Source organism: Pavona decussata, unplaced genomic scaffold, assembly GCF_977016875.1.
Source record: "Pavona decussata unplaced genomic scaffold, jaPavDecu1.1 SCAFFOLD_213, whole genome shotgun sequence".
NCBI lineage: Eukaryota > Metazoa > Cnidaria > Anthozoa > Scleractinia > Agariciidae > Pavona > Pavona decussata.
In genome coordinates, this window is record NW_028145618.1 from 36,944 (window position 1) to 58,222 (window position 21,279).

Genomic DNA, 21,279 nt, shown 5'->3' on the forward strand with positions numbered 1-21,279 from the left:
AGATCGTCAAATGGATTGGAACTGACCACCTGAATCAACAGAAACTGTCCAGGCCATAGAATCAATTAACGTCAATTGGTTATTAATATTTTTTAATGAGAATGTATTTGATATGAAAAACACCGAAAAATAAAAAGTTTGAAACAACTAACGGCAAGAGCTTTTAGAATTTTTAAATAAAACTATTTTCACAACAATACTTAACCAACAAAAAGCTAAACCAAAACACTTTCAAGAAGAACGCAGTTCGTTGGCTGGGTAAACTATTTTCCGTTCAAATTATTGCGTTCATTTCGAAAACAGAATAGGCACCAAAAGCCCACGGAAATTATTTATTTTGTGAATTAATTCTCATCCGGGATAGTTCCCAAAGAACACTTCCTAAATAACATTGTCTGATTAAATTATATGTCACCGTTAAGCGGGCCTAATCACACTAGGGCGAATTCAATTGTTGAGAAAAAAAACTTGGGCGAGAAAACAAGTTGGAAGAAAGTTAGAAGGTTCTCGTTTTTGGTGCCGGTTACATTGGGACGAAATGTGTTTCCCAAAATCTGTTGGCTTGATACAAATTTAGTGCCAATCACATAGCACTTTTGTTACTCAGAGAGTTATAACAAATGCAGTTTTTGAAGCTTAACACTGCTAATATTTTTCGTTTCTTTCTTGGTTTCTTTCGTTGTTGTTGTTGGTTTTTTTTTGTGCTGTTGTATTCGAAATAAATTATATGAGGGAACGGTCAAGGGCGATTCAAGAAAGTGATTGGTCCGCCTTCCTACCTAATAGGAGGAGAAAAGAGTACGCATTTCAGCTAAGGATGAATATGGGCTGAATATGCTTGCGACGATTAACTATTCAACGGTGTGACTAAGCCACGAACACGATCATGTATACAAGACGAAAGTCAACTAGGTTATTTATTGACTATTGAAAATAAACAAAAACGTGTATCGTTGAGTTACCGCTTTTGCGGTGGGAATTCTCAGGCGAGCTTGTACGTAATTGCGCGTGAAACTCAACAAGGCTTGAACTATCAAGTTTGAAGTGAATCTCCTTTCAGAACAATGCCCAATTCAGAGAACAAAACGTATCGCAAAGCATGCTTTTCTATGGCTTTTTCGGGCGGATGCGGTTTTACCGCAAAAATGAAACGCCATTAAAATTTTGAATCTCCAAGGGTTCTTGACAATTTTTATTTTTACTGAGGATACGACATAAGACCTAAAGAACGGGTTTATATCTCTATTTTTCTTTGGTTGATGTATTTCGACCACAGGAACTTTATTTAAAAGTTTTTCTTCCGTCATTATTGATCTTCAAAGGGGGTTCGTTCGAACCCCTCGAACCCCCCCTCCTACGCGCCTGTGAGCATTCCTTGTTCCCTTAAAAAACACTATAGTGATCATAGGAGCAGCCAGACCAGGAAAAAGATATTTTTTTCCTGAAAGTTCAATTCAGACCATTATCATGACAGCTCTTAAGCTCTTATTTTTCTGTTTGTTCTGATTTGCCTTGCAAAAATGACGGTTTAATAGTTAAGGAAAAATTTGGTTGCGTTGAAGCGGCGCATTAGTTTCTTTGAAGTTTTGGCATAATTGCAAAACAAGTTTGGCACAAGATGTGTAACCTTATGGCCTTAATTAACGGCCATTGGTTATAATTTTATAATTTTGGCTTTCACCTTGTCATAAACTTGCCTAGTGAAAGACGCATTTGAACTATTTTCCTTATGGACTTTTTCGGCTTTTGTTTGTGAATGTCATTCGAAACCAAATGAAAATGAACATTTTTTTTAAATTGGTATTTAATTATCACACTTCAAGTTGTTTGTTCCATTAACAGTAAATTAAGTTCAGTTTTAAATCGAAGGTTATTAAATTTCGAGTCAATCGACTATAAATTTACTCATTTTAATTTGCTTATTCATATGAAGTTTTTTCTTCGAGCGATTTAGGTCTATTAAACTTCTACATAAGAAACCGAGAGATGTCTGTGACTTTGGTGAGTAAACCTTCAACACTATAATTCGATTTCATTGTTAAGGAAACTTTGTAAGTCTCTGTTCAATGAAGAACGCAGGATACACAGATACAGGATAAAGAAATTTGCGAGTCCAAATTTTACCTCAGTTTTACACAGCAGATCACTCACAAAGGAAATTTCATTTCACGCGACATAATAGTACATTATAGGAAATTAATTGCTATACAACGTTACCGTTATTTTGTGTGCATGTCAGAGTAAAATTATTACTGAAACACTGCTCACTTGTGTCAGGTGATAAATACTGCACAAAATTTGTCAGTTTGAATGTCAAATTGTAGGCAACATGATGCGGTGTGCCTTGTTCAATGTCAGAAGCAAGAATTATCGCTGAACCTCAGCAAAATTTGAAATAGTCGATCAAACTATTTTTTTATTTCCCATTGACGAAAGAAGAGACGAAAGTGTTACATACAGACATGTATTATTAAACACGTTGCATTATCAGTACACAAGGACTACACAAGTTTTTCGACATGGCATTTATAATTAACTTTGCTAAAGATTCTCCAGCGTCTATCTTCTTTTGATTACATTTTTGATTATACTATATACAGATATTGTTTGGTATACACAACACAAAAGTTAAGTTTCCTATGAAGTTTGCAAAACTGTGTGGTCCAGTCCTGTCGATAGAGTTTTGTCAAAGATAATTTCTGAATCACTCAGTTTGAAGGAAGTGGCATTATCTTCATTGATTAGAAATTTGCCTTTTTTTGTCAAGAATTTATTAAAATGTCTACGGCGTTCTTTCTCTTCAAGTTGAGGCTCGAAGGGGCAGGACTCAGTCATAAACTCCAACAGAATAATATTTGAAAGTACAAAAGGGCCGTTAAAAGCTTTCTTTTCAATGCCATGATGAAATAGAATCTTTGCGTATATATAAACACTTACTCAAGTTTAACCGATATATAATTTTTGTCTTGCAAGAGATAAACTGTACAAGCCCAAAACCAAACGGAGATATTTTAAACCAAATAATACTAATACGAATAAAACAGTCATGTGTATTTACCTATCTAGGCCTCTATTTTCTCTATTATTTTCTATTTTTTTCTTTCTTTCTTTCTTTCTTTCTTTCTTTATTTATTTATAGTCGCTAATTTGTACGGATTAACCGAGCTTGGTTTTGAGCTTGTCTATTGAGTTAAAGTTGGATTCGCAGACTGCCTTTTTTATGCTCGCAAAATGTTTCAACTTTATTTCCCTCACTGATAATGGGAGCTATAAAAGTTTAATTTGTCATTACAAGATTCTCAGTTTAGCTTTTATCGTTTTCTTCCTACAGGTGTTGTGTTTTCTGTGCGGTTTTGTGGCCAATCTTCCAACATCCTTCAGCCTGAATTGTTATACATGCCATGATTATCCAGGCTCCAGCGAGCCCTGCAGCAGTCCAACCGTGAAGCAGTGTGATTCCTACTACGACTCCTGCATTTCGTTTTCTGCCACAGTAGAGTACTATGGAATGACTATCCCAACAACCTATAAGGACTGCATGATATCTCAGCAATGCAACTCAACTGCACTTTGCGGCCATATGACGGACAACCTGCCTGACTCTGCGGTCCTGAAGCATTGTTCCGTGGACTGTTGTCACGGCGATCTTTGTAATGCGCAAGCTGGAGGTAGGCACTTCAGTTTACTTTACTTTGTTTCAACCCTTTGCTCTACATTCCACTCCAAGTCCACCCCACCCCATTGCACACCACTGCATTGCACACCACCCCACTTCATTTATATTCACACCACTCCACTACACTGCGTTCCATTCATCTTCACTCTACCCGCCTCGTTGGCTATTTGTCATCTCATATCCATGTTATTGGTGTAACAGAGGCTATTCCTCGCACTTTTTATAAATAACTGGATAGCGAGCCCGCTAGGTTTCCTAACATATGAAGCCGATTGTTTTGAAAAGGTGGTCGATGAACTTTCAGCGCTTTTCGTGAATTGGCCCCGAAACACAGATTTTTGGCCCCGAGAAAGTTTAGAATGGCACGAAATAGAAAAGAACGGAGAAAAAAAAGAAAAGCGTACCCAACCTTATTGTTTTATACTGGTGACTTTCGCACTCTCAAACGAACATGACTTGGTCGTGCCGATAGTACGTGCAACTCTGAAGTGCGCTTTCCTTAACATAAGGCCTGAAATTAAATTTGCTGTTTCAGTTGTTCAGGACTTTCGGTAATTTTTATTCAAGCCTTTAAGGCTGTATTTTTTTGTCGAGCCTATCACCGTTTTGAGCGGCAGAATTTCCGTCCTCCACGGAACATGCAACAATTAGCCCCCCCCCCCCCCCCCCTTCCTGAAATAAGCCTCTTAAACGTTTTGAAGGAATACAAGCACAAGGAAAATGTTTGGAATCTCACTGCAGGCTACTATCAGAATCATTTGGTCCTTTTCCCTTTAAGGGAAATGGGGCCTTAAGGTTTCCGTAATCTGTTACTTTTTACAAGAAGGCGTGATTGGCCCCAAGCTCAACCTACTAACGGTAGGAACGGTGGGTTATTCTCTGTCTGGGCTCTACCTCTTGACCAATCCGGCAAGGTTGAACCTGCCAGGGACCAAGGTCCCAGCCGGCATAGCTCTAAAGGTCACTGAGCCTCACAAGCTTCACCACCACGTCAAGGTGATAACCCACGGTGAAGACTATCAGAATAATGCTTAATAAATTATTATCTTTTGATAGGTCAAGCTAAGAGGGACACTCTGTTGAAACTGCAGGAAAAGAAGCGTGAAGCCAAAGGTCGTATGCTGATGAGGAGGACTGCAAAAGCGATCAGTGAATACTTGGCCAACATGGCGCTGACAAAAAATTGATTTGATTGGTAAGGATGGCAGAATCGAAAACCTTTTTTTCCTTATCTACACAGATTTATAAGAAAGCTATAGACATCCAAACCTCTTGAGAATCTTCCATGACAAATTTTCGTTGATAAATGATTTGTTCATGTGTACGGATAAGCAAAACCTTCTTTGATTAATCCGAAAAAGGGAACTACCGAGGACAGGTAGGAAACTCTTGCAGGGGATTACCTAGAGTGCGTTTGCCGGGGAATATATAATTGAATAAATTGTCGGGGAAAAAAGGAATCGAAAGACTCTTGATAGCTTTTCAATGAGGAATTTTCTAAAAAACCTTGACAAACAAATTTCTGGCCCCGTTTACACAGGAACATTTTGGATTTGACAAACGTTCTTTTACAAATAAAAACTGCGTGGCACTTTTCCAGTAGTTGTCATTGACGCAAAAATAGCACATTTTAATGGAGATTTGCTCGCGAATTTGGGAATTAATTCTATAGAAAGATTAATATTGTTTTAATAACAAGTGTCTACAATTCGTATCCTTTTTTCTTCCGCAGGCGAGATTCTGAAACAATCTGCTTTGGACTGGACCAGAAATGACAGAGTGAGGACAAAGGCGTTAGAATGAACTGCTTTTTCTGCCCAAAACTTATAACATTTGGGATTAAGATATTGAACTAGAAGTACGAGTAAGGGAAACTAAATAAAATGATTACATTCAAAACGTTTCATTCTTTAGCTGTGCTATACATTTGCTGTAGTCTAATTGACGCACCCATCCGATCAGTATTTGTTCTTAACTTTATTCAGCGCTTAAAATGCGCCTTCTTTGCCTTTGGCTAAAACTATAGTCGTTTCCTCGCTTCCGTTGATGCCTTGGTTTTCCCTTAGCTGGAAGTAAGTCGTTTAGAGAATGTGTTGGGTTGTTTCCAATCTAAAATACATGGCTGCACTGTGATGGGAGTGTGCCTTCAGTTACTAGGAGCTCTTTTATTACCGGTAGCTCAAACTGTCAGATTGCTACACTCTATCCTCATGTGAAGTTCGCGCTTCCGTCACCGTCGCAGTTGCTTAGAGTCCCTAGTGTTTGATATCGCGGTGGGGGGTGGGGGGGGGGGGGTTGGCCTCAGGCTCATCGGATGAGAAGAGTGGTGAATTTTGGTAAATAAGAGCGTTAAATTTGGGTATTCAAGGTTCCAAATAAATTTTAATGGAAAGCCGTTAATAAGGAATTGCTACGAACAGTAGATATAAACTGCACGATTTTTCAGTCCAGGTCACAAACCTTGTTGATTTTTTTAACGCGAGATCCCTCTCTTATCTTGAACGCTGAGATTAAACATGAGAACTGGATTCAATGTAATGTGATTATAAAAACTACATTACGTGAGATGCTTTTATTGCCTATACTCCACGTGATAAGTTGAATGGGAAAATTAAAGCAACAAATCTTTTTAATTCACTCTCATTCCTTTACGATAAAAGTAATTAGACATTTTAAACTATTTCAAACTATCTTAGCTACAGAGTATTAGTTCATTGTAATGAGTTTCATCAGCTCGAAATTCGATGCAATCTATATAATAGTGTGCCATCGTCTTGTTTGTTTTCTCTTCTGATTCAGTGTTGCTGATAGATCTGATCTGCAAAAAGTAAAAAAAAAAAACTTTGACAATTATTTAGAGTGTTTTCCCATTATGTCGCAAAGGCCATGTTGGTGTCCCAAAATAAAGAAATGGCGGCCATGTTGGTATCCCAAACTAAACCTCTGGGAATTGAACTCTATTTTGATGCAAATACTTTCCTTTGTTTCAGTAAACCAATTTGGCCAGTAGTCACGTGAATGATAACACTCTATAGATTTACCCTCACAATATTACCAGTTCCCTGTCGCCTTGATAGCTCGGTTGGTAGAGCACTGCACCGGTATCGCAGAGGTCATGGGTTCGATTCCGGTTCAAGCCTGAATTTTTGTTCTGGCTTTCTTTCCGCAACAAGTGCAGTTATATTCACAACTGCGACTGTCTTTCATTCACATAATTCTTTCATGTACAATCCCAACATGCAATATGTTCAGATATTTACCCTTGCAGTGCCAAGTTGGTTGTTTTGATTTGTTGAAAGCTATTTAAGAGCGGCTGTCCGTAAAAAAAACAAACATATCGCGGCAAGAGTGGAAAATTCGATTTATTTCTTTTTTCATAATGTTAGATAGGCTAGGATATAACTAAAATCACTGTGCAGTTTTTTCGGTGAAATATCCTTTTATTTTAAAGAAAATGCAAACAACGAAAATCCGTTAAAATCGCCATTTGAGGCGCTAAATTATTACACGGATTTGAGAGCCTCGCGTGCAAAAACAATTCATTCTACTATACCGCCTTTAAAACGCTCAAATCTTTTCTTAGAATCTCTAAATATCTGTTGGAATGACTTGGGGAAATATTGCGTTGTTCTGTGTATGCGAAATAATTTAATTTCAAAGGCATACAATTCACTACAGTAAAAGTACTTCGTGAATAAAACTAATTTTCACCATGTGCGAAACCTTCAAATCGATTAAGCTTCTGGTGGTTGAATGTTAGAAGGATGGTCTAAAGATTCCTGAAAAAATGTCTTTGGGCAGAGGATTAAGAGCGACGCGAGAGCTTTACAAAGTCCGTAAAAACTGCAAATATTTGACCCTCCGCAGTAAACTTTTAAGTTGCGGGTCAGACATAAAATATGAAAGAAATCGAATTTTCCACCCTTGCTGCGAAATTTAAAATTTGTCTGATTTTTACAGACAGGCGCTCTTAAATGGAGTCTTGTGATCCATTCATCAGCGAAAAACTCTTTCAACAAGAAGCTGTTTTCATCTTAAACTCGGGCCATATTTGACTGCGTGGTGCGTAAGCCTACAATCTTTTAGCAGTGATAACCTCCAGCATCGCTAATTCCCCCAAAAAGATAGATACAGAGATAAAGTGAGGCAATAAGTAACCACCAGATAGAATTGCATTTCTTGCAGTCAGAATGAAATACAGGGGAAAACGACATTTGTCATACGAATGCTTTTTATAATCCCCGGGCTTTAATCCTTACGTTTTCACCTTTCGTTTAGAGACAAAAACAACTTCTACGGTCCTGATATGTATGTGACGCCGGGTCAATGACGGATCGTAATTCCGGTACGATCTAGGGTAACGTTACGCATCACGCGTACGTCATCCTTGTACGTTTTTCAATGTTTTTAAACGTTTTTCAATGTTTTTAAATGAAATTCAGGGGAAAACATTTGTTATTTACCTTTCATTTGAAGACAGGAACCGTTTCTACATGATTGTTTTTCTATAGTAAACGTGAGACATCTTTATCTATCTTGGCCTGGGGGTCATAGACTGATTTAGTTGCCAAATTTTCGGTTAAACAAAACTAACCTAAAAAACACTCCGGTTAGCCTAAAGAGCACTCCGGTTAGCCTAAATAGCCCTCAGGTTAGCTTAAATAGCTCATCCCCGGTTAGCTTAACGGTTAGCAGTTTATGTTGGGGTTGTTCATGCCTCGCATGTTTTGTTCATGCCTCGCACATCTGCCTCGCATGCTTCGCATGCCTCGCTGGCTCGCACATGTTAATGACGCAAAGCCTTTCACTCAGTCATCTTGTCTGGTAAATGAATGACTTCAAACTTTGAAAATTATGGTCACCAAAGCATTCAACCTGAAGCTAATGTTAAAACATGCGTGCAAGTATGGCTGAAAAAAGTTCTGGTTGCAAAATAAGTTGGTGAAAAGCGCCCGCTTCTGTTCGCGACGCCAAGTTTTGACCCAAGCAGGCTACTTGGCGTTTCATTTTTAAAAAATGATTTGTCATTTTATTTTAATTTTTCTCTTTCTCTCTCTCAAAAAAGGGGAAAATGCCACTGAAATGCTCGAATAATGGTTGATGCTTTTAATTCACCAAAATGATCGAAAAAATGCTAGCATAATATGTGCAAAAGCCTAAATTTGCCCAAGGTAAAAAATGATAACTAAGAAAAAGACTGGATTGGTGCTGAAGCCTAAACGTCTGGCAGAATTTATCACATCTCTGGATGCCCCATGTTGCTGAATAAAAAATCCTTCTTCCTCATGTATTAAATGTGTCTTCTGTGACCTGAAATAATAATAATAAATATTATTTGTAGGCCCCTTTTTACGTACACTGTAAGTAAAAATGTAAGAAAATAATTAAATTTTTCTTGTTTATTTCATTTCAGGGGTTTCCTATGATAGTAGTATATTCTGTATGTGGAAACCTCATGGTGAAAGAAGAATCAAATGTGCAATCTTAGTATAGGTAGATTCTCGATTTGTCTGCTGTTATGGTTGATAAACATGTTTATTCCAACTTGGGAGTGTTCCTTATATGAAGGCAAGGAAATTAAATATACCTGAGACAAGTCAAGTTAGCTTAAAAGAAACTTAATATAACATGAGATTTATTGTGTAAATCAACATTACCAGACATATGCTATGATATGCAATAAAACAACTGTTCTCTTTTCTTGTAATACACGATGCTCATCACTCATTCTTGGATCATCTCCCAAAATAATATTTTGATTATGATCCAAGATTAAGAATCCAATTATAGTGTAGAATAAGATTAAAAAGACCAGGTGCATTTTTCTCTGCAAACTTTTCCATCTCTGAGGTTGTGTACAGTGCAAGTGCAATGTTGCCTTCATGGTGTTGGTGCAATGCTCTCTGGAATCTCTCTACCAGGTAATCAAATGAATTTTTGGAAAACAATAATGAAAAAGGGATGCAGAACTTTTTATCTTTATAAGTAGAAACTAATGGTCACCACATACTCCATCAAGATGTTTAAATAAACTCTCACAACTAGTACCATAAGAAATATGTGGAGGATAATTATATTATCCACATATTTAAATTGTGATCAGAATATGCATATTCATACTGGGGCTTAATTTCATTCCCTCTGGGGTTGGGGGTGCCTTTGTTTAAGTTACATTTATTCTCCTCTAGCAGATGAAAAAAATATATTACAATACTGATATTGCTTATTTTTATAGTGAAATATACATGTTGATGATCAGAGTAATCCTTCAGAAGGATGTTTGGTAGAAATACTGTTACTGAAATATCTCTATTATGTTATTGAGATTCTTTTATTTTTTGCTCAAGTAGTTGTGTAGTTAAACTGACCTGATGAGTCTTTGAAAACTGTTTCAATGCTGTTCTATACATGTCTTTCTACTAGGATATCTCCATGACAATTGACTTTCACAACTCCAAAAGAAGTTTGCTTTGTCCTCCAGGTGTCCTGATTTGGAAGCACTCTTCTACAATCTCTTTTATTATTATTATTATTATTATTATTAGTGTTATTTTTATTATTATTGTTATTGTTATTGTTATTGTTATTATTATTATTATTATTATTATTATTATTATTATTATTATTTCTTTTGCTAAATATATACAATAATTGGGGAAAATTACTTTAATTACTTTATTAAGGGTTACTATTTGGGGTTGCAAACTTAGCAACTTTAACAATCATGAAGTTAGCTTTGTATGTGAAAGTAAAAAGGCAAACTAAAAAATTATGGAACAAATAATATAAAGAGCAAGGCAGGGTATGTTTGATGAACAAAGGCCGTGCCGTTTGAATATTGGAAAGGAAAAATATATTTCTCTGACTGTGAAATTAGCCTTCCTCCCTATATTATTTGTTCTACAATTTATTGCTCCTTTACTACAGGATCCAGTACTTTTATTTTATCACGGCGGTCCTTGCAAGCACATCTACTGCTGTTCACTGAAAAATTATGCACAACCCAGAACCGAAATTCGGCCTCTTTCGGCTTATATTCTGCATGCGTGGTAAACTTTACTTCTTGGTCGACATTCTCAGCACATTTGTTGCAGCACCTTGTTCCCGGACGATAAGAAACATTACCCGCCTTTCCAACAGCGTCCAACAAGGCATAAAGTCGAGAAGGTATCCCGTTTTTGTGGAGAGCTCGAGAGTAGTTTTCCAGAGTGACCGAACACCGGTTGTTTCGTCCCAGTGAACCCGGCAAACTATCGAACCAACTGGAAGTTCAGCGGCTCTGGCTAACCGAGGTGTCAAGAAGTAATGACAGCCTCCGCATTTTCGTTTACCTAAACTTTTACCACACTTCTCGTATTGCGAGGAACAACATTTTAACACCAGGACAACAACAACCACGGACAACAAAACTTTTCTTTACAAGCGCGAGCAGGTCGCATCTTCGAGCATGGTTTTCGCACTTGGTGCAAGCACCAAACCCCTTGGTGCAAAAGTTTGAAAACAGCAAAATAAATTTACTCACCAGGAAAACAATTTTTTTGCTTAAGTTTGTTTTGTAACTCTTGAGTTTTGTTTTTAAACTTCGTGCGACGGGAGTTTTTTGTTTACGCAATAGGTTTTAATAGCTAACCGGAAATACAACACCGACCGGAAGTTTAGTGATTGGCACATGTGCATTGCGTTTTGCCGCTGTGTCCCCTAGATCGTACCAATCTCGTTCCCAGAGCCCTCGTTACCCTTGTCCAGCGGAGCGGGAAACGAGAGACTCTGGGACAGGAGGGAGTGATAAACTTAGGCCTGGGCGCCAATGTAGATATCGGCGTTGAAAAAATTCAAGGTGTCCGGCCATCGTGACGTCACACGAACGCCAGCCCGGGAATTTCAAAGAGACACATTTTTTTGGAAGCCGTTTGTTTACCTAAAGCCCAATATTTCAAGTGGTCCATAACAACACTATGAAAGAACTCAAGCTATGCTACATGCTATTCAATGTAAAGTATTCTGAATGCAATGCTGTCCAAAAAACTTGAAATTAAAGGAGAAAAATACCCAAATGCTGCGATCGATCGATCAGATGTCAACATCAAATTGTAGCAGGTTGCGACCTTTCATGAAGTGTATCTCACGAACCCAAAAATGTAGAGCATAGAGACAAAAACATAAGCTTAACTGGTATGACATCTTCCTAATTTCAGAAAAATTAAATCATATAACAATTTTATAAAAATGATCAGTGGCTTTAAACACCGTTCTTTGGCGGTTAATTGCCTGACAGCCGCTAAAACTAGCGAGAAAAACATCAACTAATGCGAAAAAAAAGCTCCCGTCGTAAACTGGTTAGGACCATTAAGTCGAATACTACTGGCCTAGTTCATATCTTAAGTAGATAATTGTATGATTGTAGTTTAAACCGCATAAAAATGCCAAAAAATGGTATATCAATAATCGGCGAGCAAAATGAACTGACGCGGAATTTCACGCGAGCTTCGAGCTTCCCTCTAAAAAAAAACATATAAACAATTAACAATTTATGGAAACTATCGACTTTACAGAAGGAAGTAAAAACTATTCGAAGATTCGGAGCCGACATACAGGATCAATATTGTAGCCTGGTAAGTGATCTGACCAATTTATTTTGTAATGTTAGCTTACATATAAACAGAACTAGCCGCAGTATGTGTCCTCGTTCAAGTCAACATGATCGTATTGAAACGCGAATTCTTTGAAAGACCAAAAACATTTCTTACGAAGGGCTTTTCGAACTAACATTGAGAAAGAGATGAAGTTCATATTTCCAGGAACCGTTGGCATACGGGCACGGTTTGATAAAAATATTGCGATAAAATAGCGAGGAAAGTCCGAAATGGTTGTTTCCTCGGGCGTCCGCATAATTCATCCACTTATTATTGATCTGTTTGTAGCAGCTTACTGATCTGTTTGACTACAATAAGCTCATTGAAGACAGATATGGATACACTAAGAAATGTTCCAGCACTGTCCTAAACGTGGATTTAATTCTTTCTACACATGCTTTTGTCAAAAATTCATCTCCTCATCAACACACTTTGTGCATCGTTCATAAGTGAATTAATGATGTTCTTTTGGTATTCCCCAGGCAATTCTGCAATGTTATCTTTATTTATTTACCGAGTAGGTCTGTCTCTCAATACTGAGCATTTCAGACTGCTCTAAAAAGAAATAATAAATAAATAAATAAATAAAATAGAAATAAACACAGCAACGAAATCAATAGAAAGAAACATAGACTGGTCAATCAACTGAAGAGACTACCTGTGCCAAATAGTAATGATGTCAAGGCTGGTATTCTGATAAACCAATTCATCACTGGTGGTTGAAACTAAACAACCATCAAACATTTCTCGTGTACACTGGTTATAAAGCTCCTTACAAATCTTCACATTGTCCTTGTACCTGGCCATGCTTTGAACACATTCAGAATATTTACACTTTCTGTGTGAACATTGTTAATGCACTTACAAATAATTAAAATCCCAACTCAATAACTGTAAGGAAAACAAGCACTGAGAAGGAAATGGAAAAAACTCATCACCCTAAACAAGATAAAGAAAAATCATATACTGAAAGGTCAGAAAGTGTTGTTAAGGACAGAAAAGTTCTGCAAGCAAAAGGCACTTGTCTATAGGATACAGTCAAAGGTATTTGATTATTGTCATAGTTGTTTATGTTTATTATTATAAGTCTTTTGATATGTACTGTAACATGCAAATTTTACTGAACAGACTAAATTTTTCACAACAAATATTGAGAGGGAAGGGCCTGGGTGAACAACAACAAGGGCTATGAGTAATGAAGGAATATGGTCTTCATAACACAATATTTTAATTTTTATAAATAATAGCACTCTACGATTCAGCCTACAACATTTTACTGGAAATTGTGTTCTTGTTTGATACTAGGCCCCTTCCCTCAAGAGGGGGGGGGGGTAGGATCTGCTCTTGACAGGTATTTATAATGTAAAACAGACACAGTGAGCTTTTGTCCATTTTTATTTCCAGAATAACCATTTAATTATAAATATCATGACCCACACCCTCTGTCTGGCTAAATATTGCATGGCCCACTCCCTTTTTGATGTGGCTACCTGCAACAGTCCTAACTTTTAAAAATGCCCAAGCAGCAAGACGTTCGTGACATTATTGACATAACATAATTTGAGCATTCCTTGTGACCATAGTTGATATACTGGATGACGATACAGAGGCTGGTAAAAAATGTGTCAAGAAGCACTGCCGGCCAGTAGACTCTCCTCTGCTGTACACATGCCACAAAGATGATGTTAGTGCCTCAGAAAAGTTTCATGTACTCCCTGTGAGTGCAACAGGAGACTTGGTTATCATTGCTTTTCTCTTCACTTGAATCAATACTACTAGGAAAGAAAATAGAAACAAGATTACAACTGTATGTACTGTTGTTTTCAAAGTTACTTTTACTTGCTAGACAGTGGTTGGCAGTAAGTGTTCAGTGGTCAAGAATTTAGTTTTTACGGTGTAACTATTAATAAAACAGCTTAAATTATGTGAAGTAACTTAGGTCTGAACTCCTGGAAAATGAAAAAGTATTCTTAACTAACTCAACAGTACTACAACAAAAAAGAGCATGAACCAAAACACTGGTTACTTGAAGCGCAAAAGCGAACAATTAGAGGACACAGTTTCTTCAAAGAGATAAAAGTGTCTTTTAACTGGGGTCTTTACTTGGGTACGTAAATGTAGAAGTAAAGGACATCGTTTAGCACCGCACTGATTAATTCAAACTTATCTGCAAACTGACTCGACGAATTCCACTGATCATTTTAATCGTTTATTCTTCGACATTATTAACACACTGGATATTTTGCTAGAATTATAAGCTACTCTGGAGTCGAGTGTCAAGTTGACTGATACTATCTATGTCGAAAAAAAACCAATTTCTCCGGGCGAACAAAAAAATCTTTCTGGCACAATTTTTCACACAGGGGGACAAGCCGAAACGCTTCGAAAACCCTTTCCGCAGGATTTTGAAATAACAATAAATATTCACTCACCTCTCCAGCAACAGAACAAGATTTTAAGTCTCCTTAATCAAATGACAAGCCATTTTCAAGCTTATATAATCAAGAAAAATAAGCTTTAAGTAGTGACACAGTTAGCGACCCGGCCGCCATTTTCGAGAATTCTTTGCATTTACACGCTCGCTTTGCCGTGACGTCACGATGGCCCGAGACCTCGAATCAGCCGCGCTCACGAGTTTATCACTCCCTCCTGCTCTGGGATAAAGCGATTTCGGATGACAAGATTCTTGTCATGAGTTCAACTGCGCAGGCGTAAGCATCTTGACAAAATGGCGACGAATGTCCACGATTGTATTGAATTTTCTGTGACAAAATTAGGAAATCCTAACCTAGAATTGAAAAAGAAGCAGTACGATGAGATTGGGGCCATTTGTCTGGAAAAAAGGGATGTGCCGGACTGTGTCGCCAACGGCTTTTGGCAAATCGCTCTGTTGCAAACTTGAAAGCGAAGGTAAACAGATCTAGAAAGACTCGATAGTCATCGTTGTGTCGCTGTTAAATGCAATAATCCGGGATCAGTTGCAGAAGTTAAAAGGCTGTGTGAATGTCTGTGTTTCAAAACAAGTATCGTGGAAGATGAAGGAGAGCAGAAGGTTACGGTCCCAAAAGATGTTAACAAATGTAGATTGCTGTTTGGTTATCCCGAGGTTTTTGTGGACAACAAAACCGTAGCGAAGATGTTAGGAATTTCAGAGGAGAGTGCGAGCGATAGTCATAGATGAGGCTTATTTGGTTCAACAATGGTATTTATATATTTTATTTAAAAAAATAAGAATGTTGTTTAGAATGTTGTTGAGTTATCATCTTTTATTTCATTAATCAAGGCCTCAGAATAAAGTTATCATTTAATTGCACATTTCTTGATTATTTGGCTAAATTACAGATTACAGGGCCACTTATTTACATGATAATAGCATCTATTGTGTTATGTGTGTCGTTCTTATGTGTGTGGACCAAAGTGGCCCTGTATTCTGTAGTTGCTTCAACATAAACTCTATAAACAATCAATGGTGGCTTTTGCTATATTATAGACAGTCCCTTGATGAGCAATCCGGCTTAGCCACTTATTCCGTCCAGGATCTAGATGTTTGCTGTTAGCTCAAACTCTAGTCCTACTGAAAAAATACATTTGGTTTTGGATAGCAAATAGAATCTGTCATTCAGGGTTTCCCTGTACAATGTTAGTATGATGACCCGGATGTTAGAAAAACCGATAATTTAACATTTTGCAAGGGTTGTGTAATTTTTGATCTGCTTCAATAGACTGCCTTAGCACCTGCATGGAACACCTCTTGAAATCACCACGTTACTGGAATTTTTTTTTGTAGTATATTAGTCTCTTGGTTACGCTAAACGATCTAACAAATCACCCTTGAGTAACCAATAGTGGGTGAGGTGCATGCCTGTAAATGAACTAAGTGAATTAACAAATACTTTTGTTTTCTGTTCTAAGATGCTCATTTAAGCCAGCTTAAGGGAAGATTAGGGTTCTGTCCAATTTGTTCCCTGCAGTAACACTTCTGGTCCTCACAGGAACTGCCACAAGAGCCACCAAGGGTGGTATAATAGATTCCCTGGGGCTCTCTGATCCAGTTATTGTTGAATCAAACCCAAACAGGGCAAACCTATATTATGCGTATCATGTTCGCCCCAATAGAGGAGATGGGAAACTTGAATCAATTTTGCAACCCATTGTTGTTGAACTGAAAGCTAAAAATAATCAAATGCCACTTATCTTAAGTTATGGGAATCTGGTAACTGGTGCCGAATGTTTCCTTTCCTTCAGCAACAGTATGGGTAAAGATCAGTACTACCCTTCTACTGCACTGCCTTTAGCAAAAAAACCAGGCTTTTCAGCCAGTACCATGCACAGTACCCTGAGCATGAACAAAATCTCATTGTTGAAGAATTAGTGAAGGAAACATGTATCCACGGCATACTTTTTGTGACCATTGCATTCGACCTTGGGATCGACTGTAACAACATCAGACGAGTAATCCACATTGGAGTCCCCCACACAATGGAGGATTACTGCCAGGAAGGTAGGCCGGGCTGGAAGAGATGGTCTCTCAGCCAGGGCAGATATCTTTTACAACTCCTACAATATCTCCAAATCAGAAAAAACATGTCTGATGAAATAAGGAACTTTGTGCAATAAAAACAGTGCAAAGGGAAAATGATTCGCAGTAATTTTGACCATGATGTCCTCAACAATCATGATCCTGCCCATGCGCTGTGACTTTCACAGTCTTCAGTGCAGGTGTGATGACTATGAGTTTGCACAAGCACTTGCAGACATAGTCGTTGACATTCCCCAAGAGCAACCAAGTGCTGTTCATCTTCTCCAGGATCAATCAGGTGAAGAGCTGAAGGAAACCATCATTGATGCTGAAGTAAAGACCCAAATCAAAATGTATCTTATTCAATACCGAGTCAACCTGTAACGAGAACTTGGCAGGAGTACTGTAGGTAGTGTGGGTCTTTCAAGTGGATTTTCCTTTTAATTGATTGATTTAGTCCTACAACACTTAACTAACACAATTAACTTCTGTTGAAAAGGTCCAAACTCTCTTACCTGTCTATAGCCATGAGATTGCTACAGATATTTTCTGTATTATTCAGAAGAATACCTCTGGCAACCTTGAATAATTATGGTAGAGGTGAAAGACCATGAAATTCTAATTTTAAGCCCTGACCATTAGGCTTATATTTGTAGGACTTTATTGTGCACAGCCAGAGGGTTTAGGGAAGGAGGGGGGGGGGGGGGGGTTAAAATATGTAGCTATCTCTGACAGTCCTTGGTTGGGCTTGGCAGATTAAAAGAATGATATTGTGATATTTTTTGAGAGGAGGCTTGTAATTCAAATTTTGTAGACAATTGCTAACTTGTCTGAGAATGTTTGGGTTCCATTTTAACATGCAATCTTCAGCAAAACCAGTGCAGACAAACATACATGTATGCATAGCACCCTTTGTTTAGCATGCACCCCTTTCCCCACTTGTCAATGTTGACTTAGAGGTTTAATGTAAATGTTATAGTCTAAAAATGAAAGTGATTAGAAACTAGTTTGATTTCTTTTTTTCTTTGTTTTTTTTTGTCAAATATTATCATAAAATGACAAAGGAAAACAAAATACAAGAATTTTGAGCCATTTCATCCAGGTACCTCAAAGGAAACAATATAATTATTTTTATTAAACATTCAAAATAAGTATCACTATGTGGACAGTCCATCAAAAGCCTTGTCTCAAACAACTATATAAACAGTGCATAGTTAGGTGCTGGGTACTCTGCACACATCACTGTTTCATATACTAGGAATAATAATAAATCTTGCATCCAAGCAAAGCCTGTACTGATAGAATTACAGCCTATTAAACCAATTTTTGTGTATATCATGCATTAAGCAACATTTAACTATATATGAGCACTGACAACAAGGATAATATAATTATTCCGTTGCTGATCAAGCTCGGTCTTACACATCAGAAAGTTACATTGTCAAAGTCCTTAAAATGTCGGTTACAATTGGCTGTGAATCATCAAGTTGGCTGGTTGGAACTCTCTCAAATGTGACACACTGAGCGATCTAATGCATTTCAGAGTTGCGATGGTTGCGAAGAATTATGTTGGCCAGAATTCTGAAATCGAAGTTCTCAAATACAACCTTCGTCTCTTGGCCAGACTTTATTAATTTATTTACATATTATAATTCACAAAGGTTTCCCATCACTGTGAATGTGCATGTGAAAGATTAAAAATACAAGAAAAAAAGCGGTGTTATTATGTCACAAAAGAATAAAGAAATAATAATATATATACAAAATCAGTGGGAGAGACTAAAATAGTTCGTCATAGATGGCTCATCTAATAAAAAAGAAGGTAGAATGTTCTATTCTTTTAAGGTTCTGGTAAAGAAGTTGTACTTGTAAGACGTTTGCCTTAATTATCGAGGACAGATTTAATTTTCATTCGGCCTGCTCAACGTGATCATCGCGTTTACCTGGTTTGGCTTCACGTTGCTCTGCTAGGGATGGACTTTCTGTTACCTTTTCCCCTGACCAAGCTTTACTGGTCTGAACGCGACTGCAAATTGTTTTAGGCGGTTAAAACAACTTCTACAAATTCTCCGGAGAAGATGTCGCCGTCACAAAACTTAAGACCCATTACACTCTCTATAAGACTTAATAGATTCTCACTCTCTGCTTTGGCTACAAACAAATCAATCGGGTGGTTTGCGAAGCCAGAAATCGGCCTTCTCTTTTCCGCCATTTTGTTGTTCGTTCCCAGCCCCGTCAGAGCCGAAAACGGTTACGCATGCTCAGATATTCAACCAATGAGAATGCGATCCGAAACGCTTTATCCCAGAGTCTCTCGTTTCCCGCTCCGCTGGACAAGGGTAACGAGGGCTCTGGGAACGAGATTGAGATTACGATCCGTCATTGACCCGGCGTCACATACATATCAGGACCGTAGAAGTTGTTTTTGTCTCTAAACGAAAGGTGAAAACGTAAGGATTAAAGCCCGGGGATTATAAAAAGCATTCGTATGACAAATGTCGTTTTCCCCTGTATTTCATTCTGACTGCAAGAAATGCAATTCTATCTGGTGGTTACTTATTGCCTCACTTTATCTCTGTATCTATCTTTTTGGGGGAATTAGCGATGCTGGAGGTTATCACTGCTAAAAGATTGTAGGCTTACGCACCACGCAGTCAAATATGGCCCGAGTTTAAGATGAAAACAGCTTCTTGTTGAAAGAGTTTTTCGCTGATGAATGGATCACAAGACTCCATTTAAGAGCGCCTGTCTGTAAAAATCAGACAAATTTTAAATTTCGCAGCAAGGGTGGAAAATTCGATTTCTTTCATATTTTATGTCTGACCCGCAACTTAAAAGTTTACTGCGGAGGGTCAAATATTTGCAGTTTTTACGGACTTTGTAAAGCTCTCGCGTCGCTCTTAATCCTCTGCCCAAAGACATTTTTTCAGGAATCTTTAGACCATCCTTCTAACATTCAACCACCAGAAGCTTAATCGATTTGAAGGTTTCGCACATGGTGAAAATTAGTTTTATTCACGAAGTACTTTTACTGTAGTGAATTGTATGCCTTTGAAATTAAATTATTTCGCATACACAGAACAACGCAATATTTCCCCAAGTCATTCCAACAGAAATTTAGAGATTCTAAGAAAAGATTTGAGCGTTTTAAAGGCGGTATAGTAGAATGAATTGTTTTTGCACGCGAGGCTCTCAAATCCGTGTAATAATTTAGCGCCTCAAATGGCGATTTTAACGGATTTTCGTTGTTTGCATTTTCTTTAAAATAAAAGGATATTTCACCGAAAAAACTGCACAGTGATTTTAGTTATATCCTAGCCTATCTAACATTATGAAAAAAGAAATAAATCGAATTTTCCACTCTTGCCGCGATATGTTTGTTTTTTTTTACGGACAGCCGCTCTTAAATAGCTTTCAACAAATCAAAACAACCAACTTGGCACTGCAAGGGTAAATATCTGAACATATTGCATGTTGGGATTGTACATGAAAGAATTATGTGAATGAAAGACAGTCGCAGTTGTGAATATAACTGCACTTGTTGCGGAAAGAAAGCCAGAACAAAAATTCAGGCTTGAACCGGAATCGAACCCATGACCCCTGCGATACCGGTGCAGTGCTCTACCAACCGAGCTATCAAGGCGACAGGGAACTGGTAATATTGTGAGGGTAAATCTATAGAGTGTTATCATTCACGTGACTACTGGCCAAATTGGTTTACTGAAACAAAGGAAAGTATTTGCATCAAAATAGAGTTCAATTCCCAGAGGTTTAGTTTGGGATACCAACATGGCCGCCATTTCTTTATTTTGGGACACCAACATGGCCTTTGCGACATAATGGGAAAACACTCTAAATAATTGTCAAAGTTTTTTTTTTTTACTTTTTGCAGATCAGATCTATCAGCAACACTGAATCAGAAGAGAAAACAAACAAGACGATGGCACACTATTATATAGATTGCATCGAATTTCGAGCTGATGAAACTCATTACAATGAACTAATACTCTGTAGCTAAGATAGTTTGTAATAGTTTAAAATGTCTAATTACTTTTATCGTAAAGGAATGAGAGTGAATTAAAAAGATTTGTTGCTTTAATTTTCCCATTCAACTTATCACGTGGAGTATAGGCAATAAAAGCATCTCACGTAATGTAGTTTTTATAATCACATTACATTGAATCCAGTTCTCATGTTTAATCTCAGTGTTCAAGATAAGAGAGGGATCTCGCGTTAAAAAAATCAACAAGGTTTGTGACCTGGACTGAAAAATCGTGCAGTTTATATCTACTGTTCGTAGCAATTCCTTACTAACGGCTTTCCATTAAAATTTATTTGGAACCTTGAATACCCAAATTTAACGCTCTTATTTACCAAAATTCACCACTCTTCTCATCCGATGAGCCTGAGGCCAACCCCCTCCCCCCCACCCCCCACCGCGATATCAAACA

At 37.7% G+C, this 21,279-nt stretch overlaps 1 protein-coding gene and 2 long non-coding RNA genes across 4 annotated transcripts in view; 1 reads left to right on the forward strand and 2 right to left on the reverse strand.

Annotated features, from left to right (window-relative positions):
• The first annotated feature begins 1,857 nt into the window (after window positions 1–1,857).
• LOC146460387 (uncharacterized) lies at window positions 1,858–20,927 on the forward strand. Of its 2 annotated transcripts, none has more exons than XM_085088170.1 (4): window positions 1,858–2,001; window positions 3,332–3,668; window positions 4,733–4,871; window positions 20,721–20,927. In XM_085088170.1, the coding sequence occupies exons 1-3, from the start codon at window positions 1,987–1,989 to the stop codon at window positions 4,861–4,863; spliced, it is 483 nt and encodes a 160-aa protein (XP_084944296.1). In that variant the 5' UTR covers window positions 1,858–1,986; the 3' UTR covers window positions 4,864–4,871; window positions 20,721–20,927. The 2 variants fall into 2 exon arrangements, with proteins under 2 accessions (XP_084944296.1, XP_084944295.1); XM_085088169.1 differs by lacking the exon at window positions 20,721–20,927 and adding an exon at window positions 5,409–5,589.
• The window catches only part of LOC146460388 (uncharacterized), a 28,718-nt gene continuing 12,846 nt past the window's right edge, over window positions 5,408–21,279 (reverse strand). Inside the window, exon 2 of the long non-coding RNA XR_014857635.1 lies at window positions 5,408–5,613. This is a non-coding gene — a long non-coding RNA (uncharacterized LOC146460388). The remainder of the gene's footprint in view (window positions 5,614–21,279) is intronic.
• LOC146460389 (uncharacterized) lies at window positions 13,690–17,911 on the reverse strand. The gene is made up of 2 exons (XR_014857627.1): window positions 14,742–17,911; window positions 13,690–14,081 (listed from the first exon to the last, which is right to left on the reverse strand). It is a non-coding gene; the product is annotated as an uncharacterized LOC146460389 (long non-coding RNA).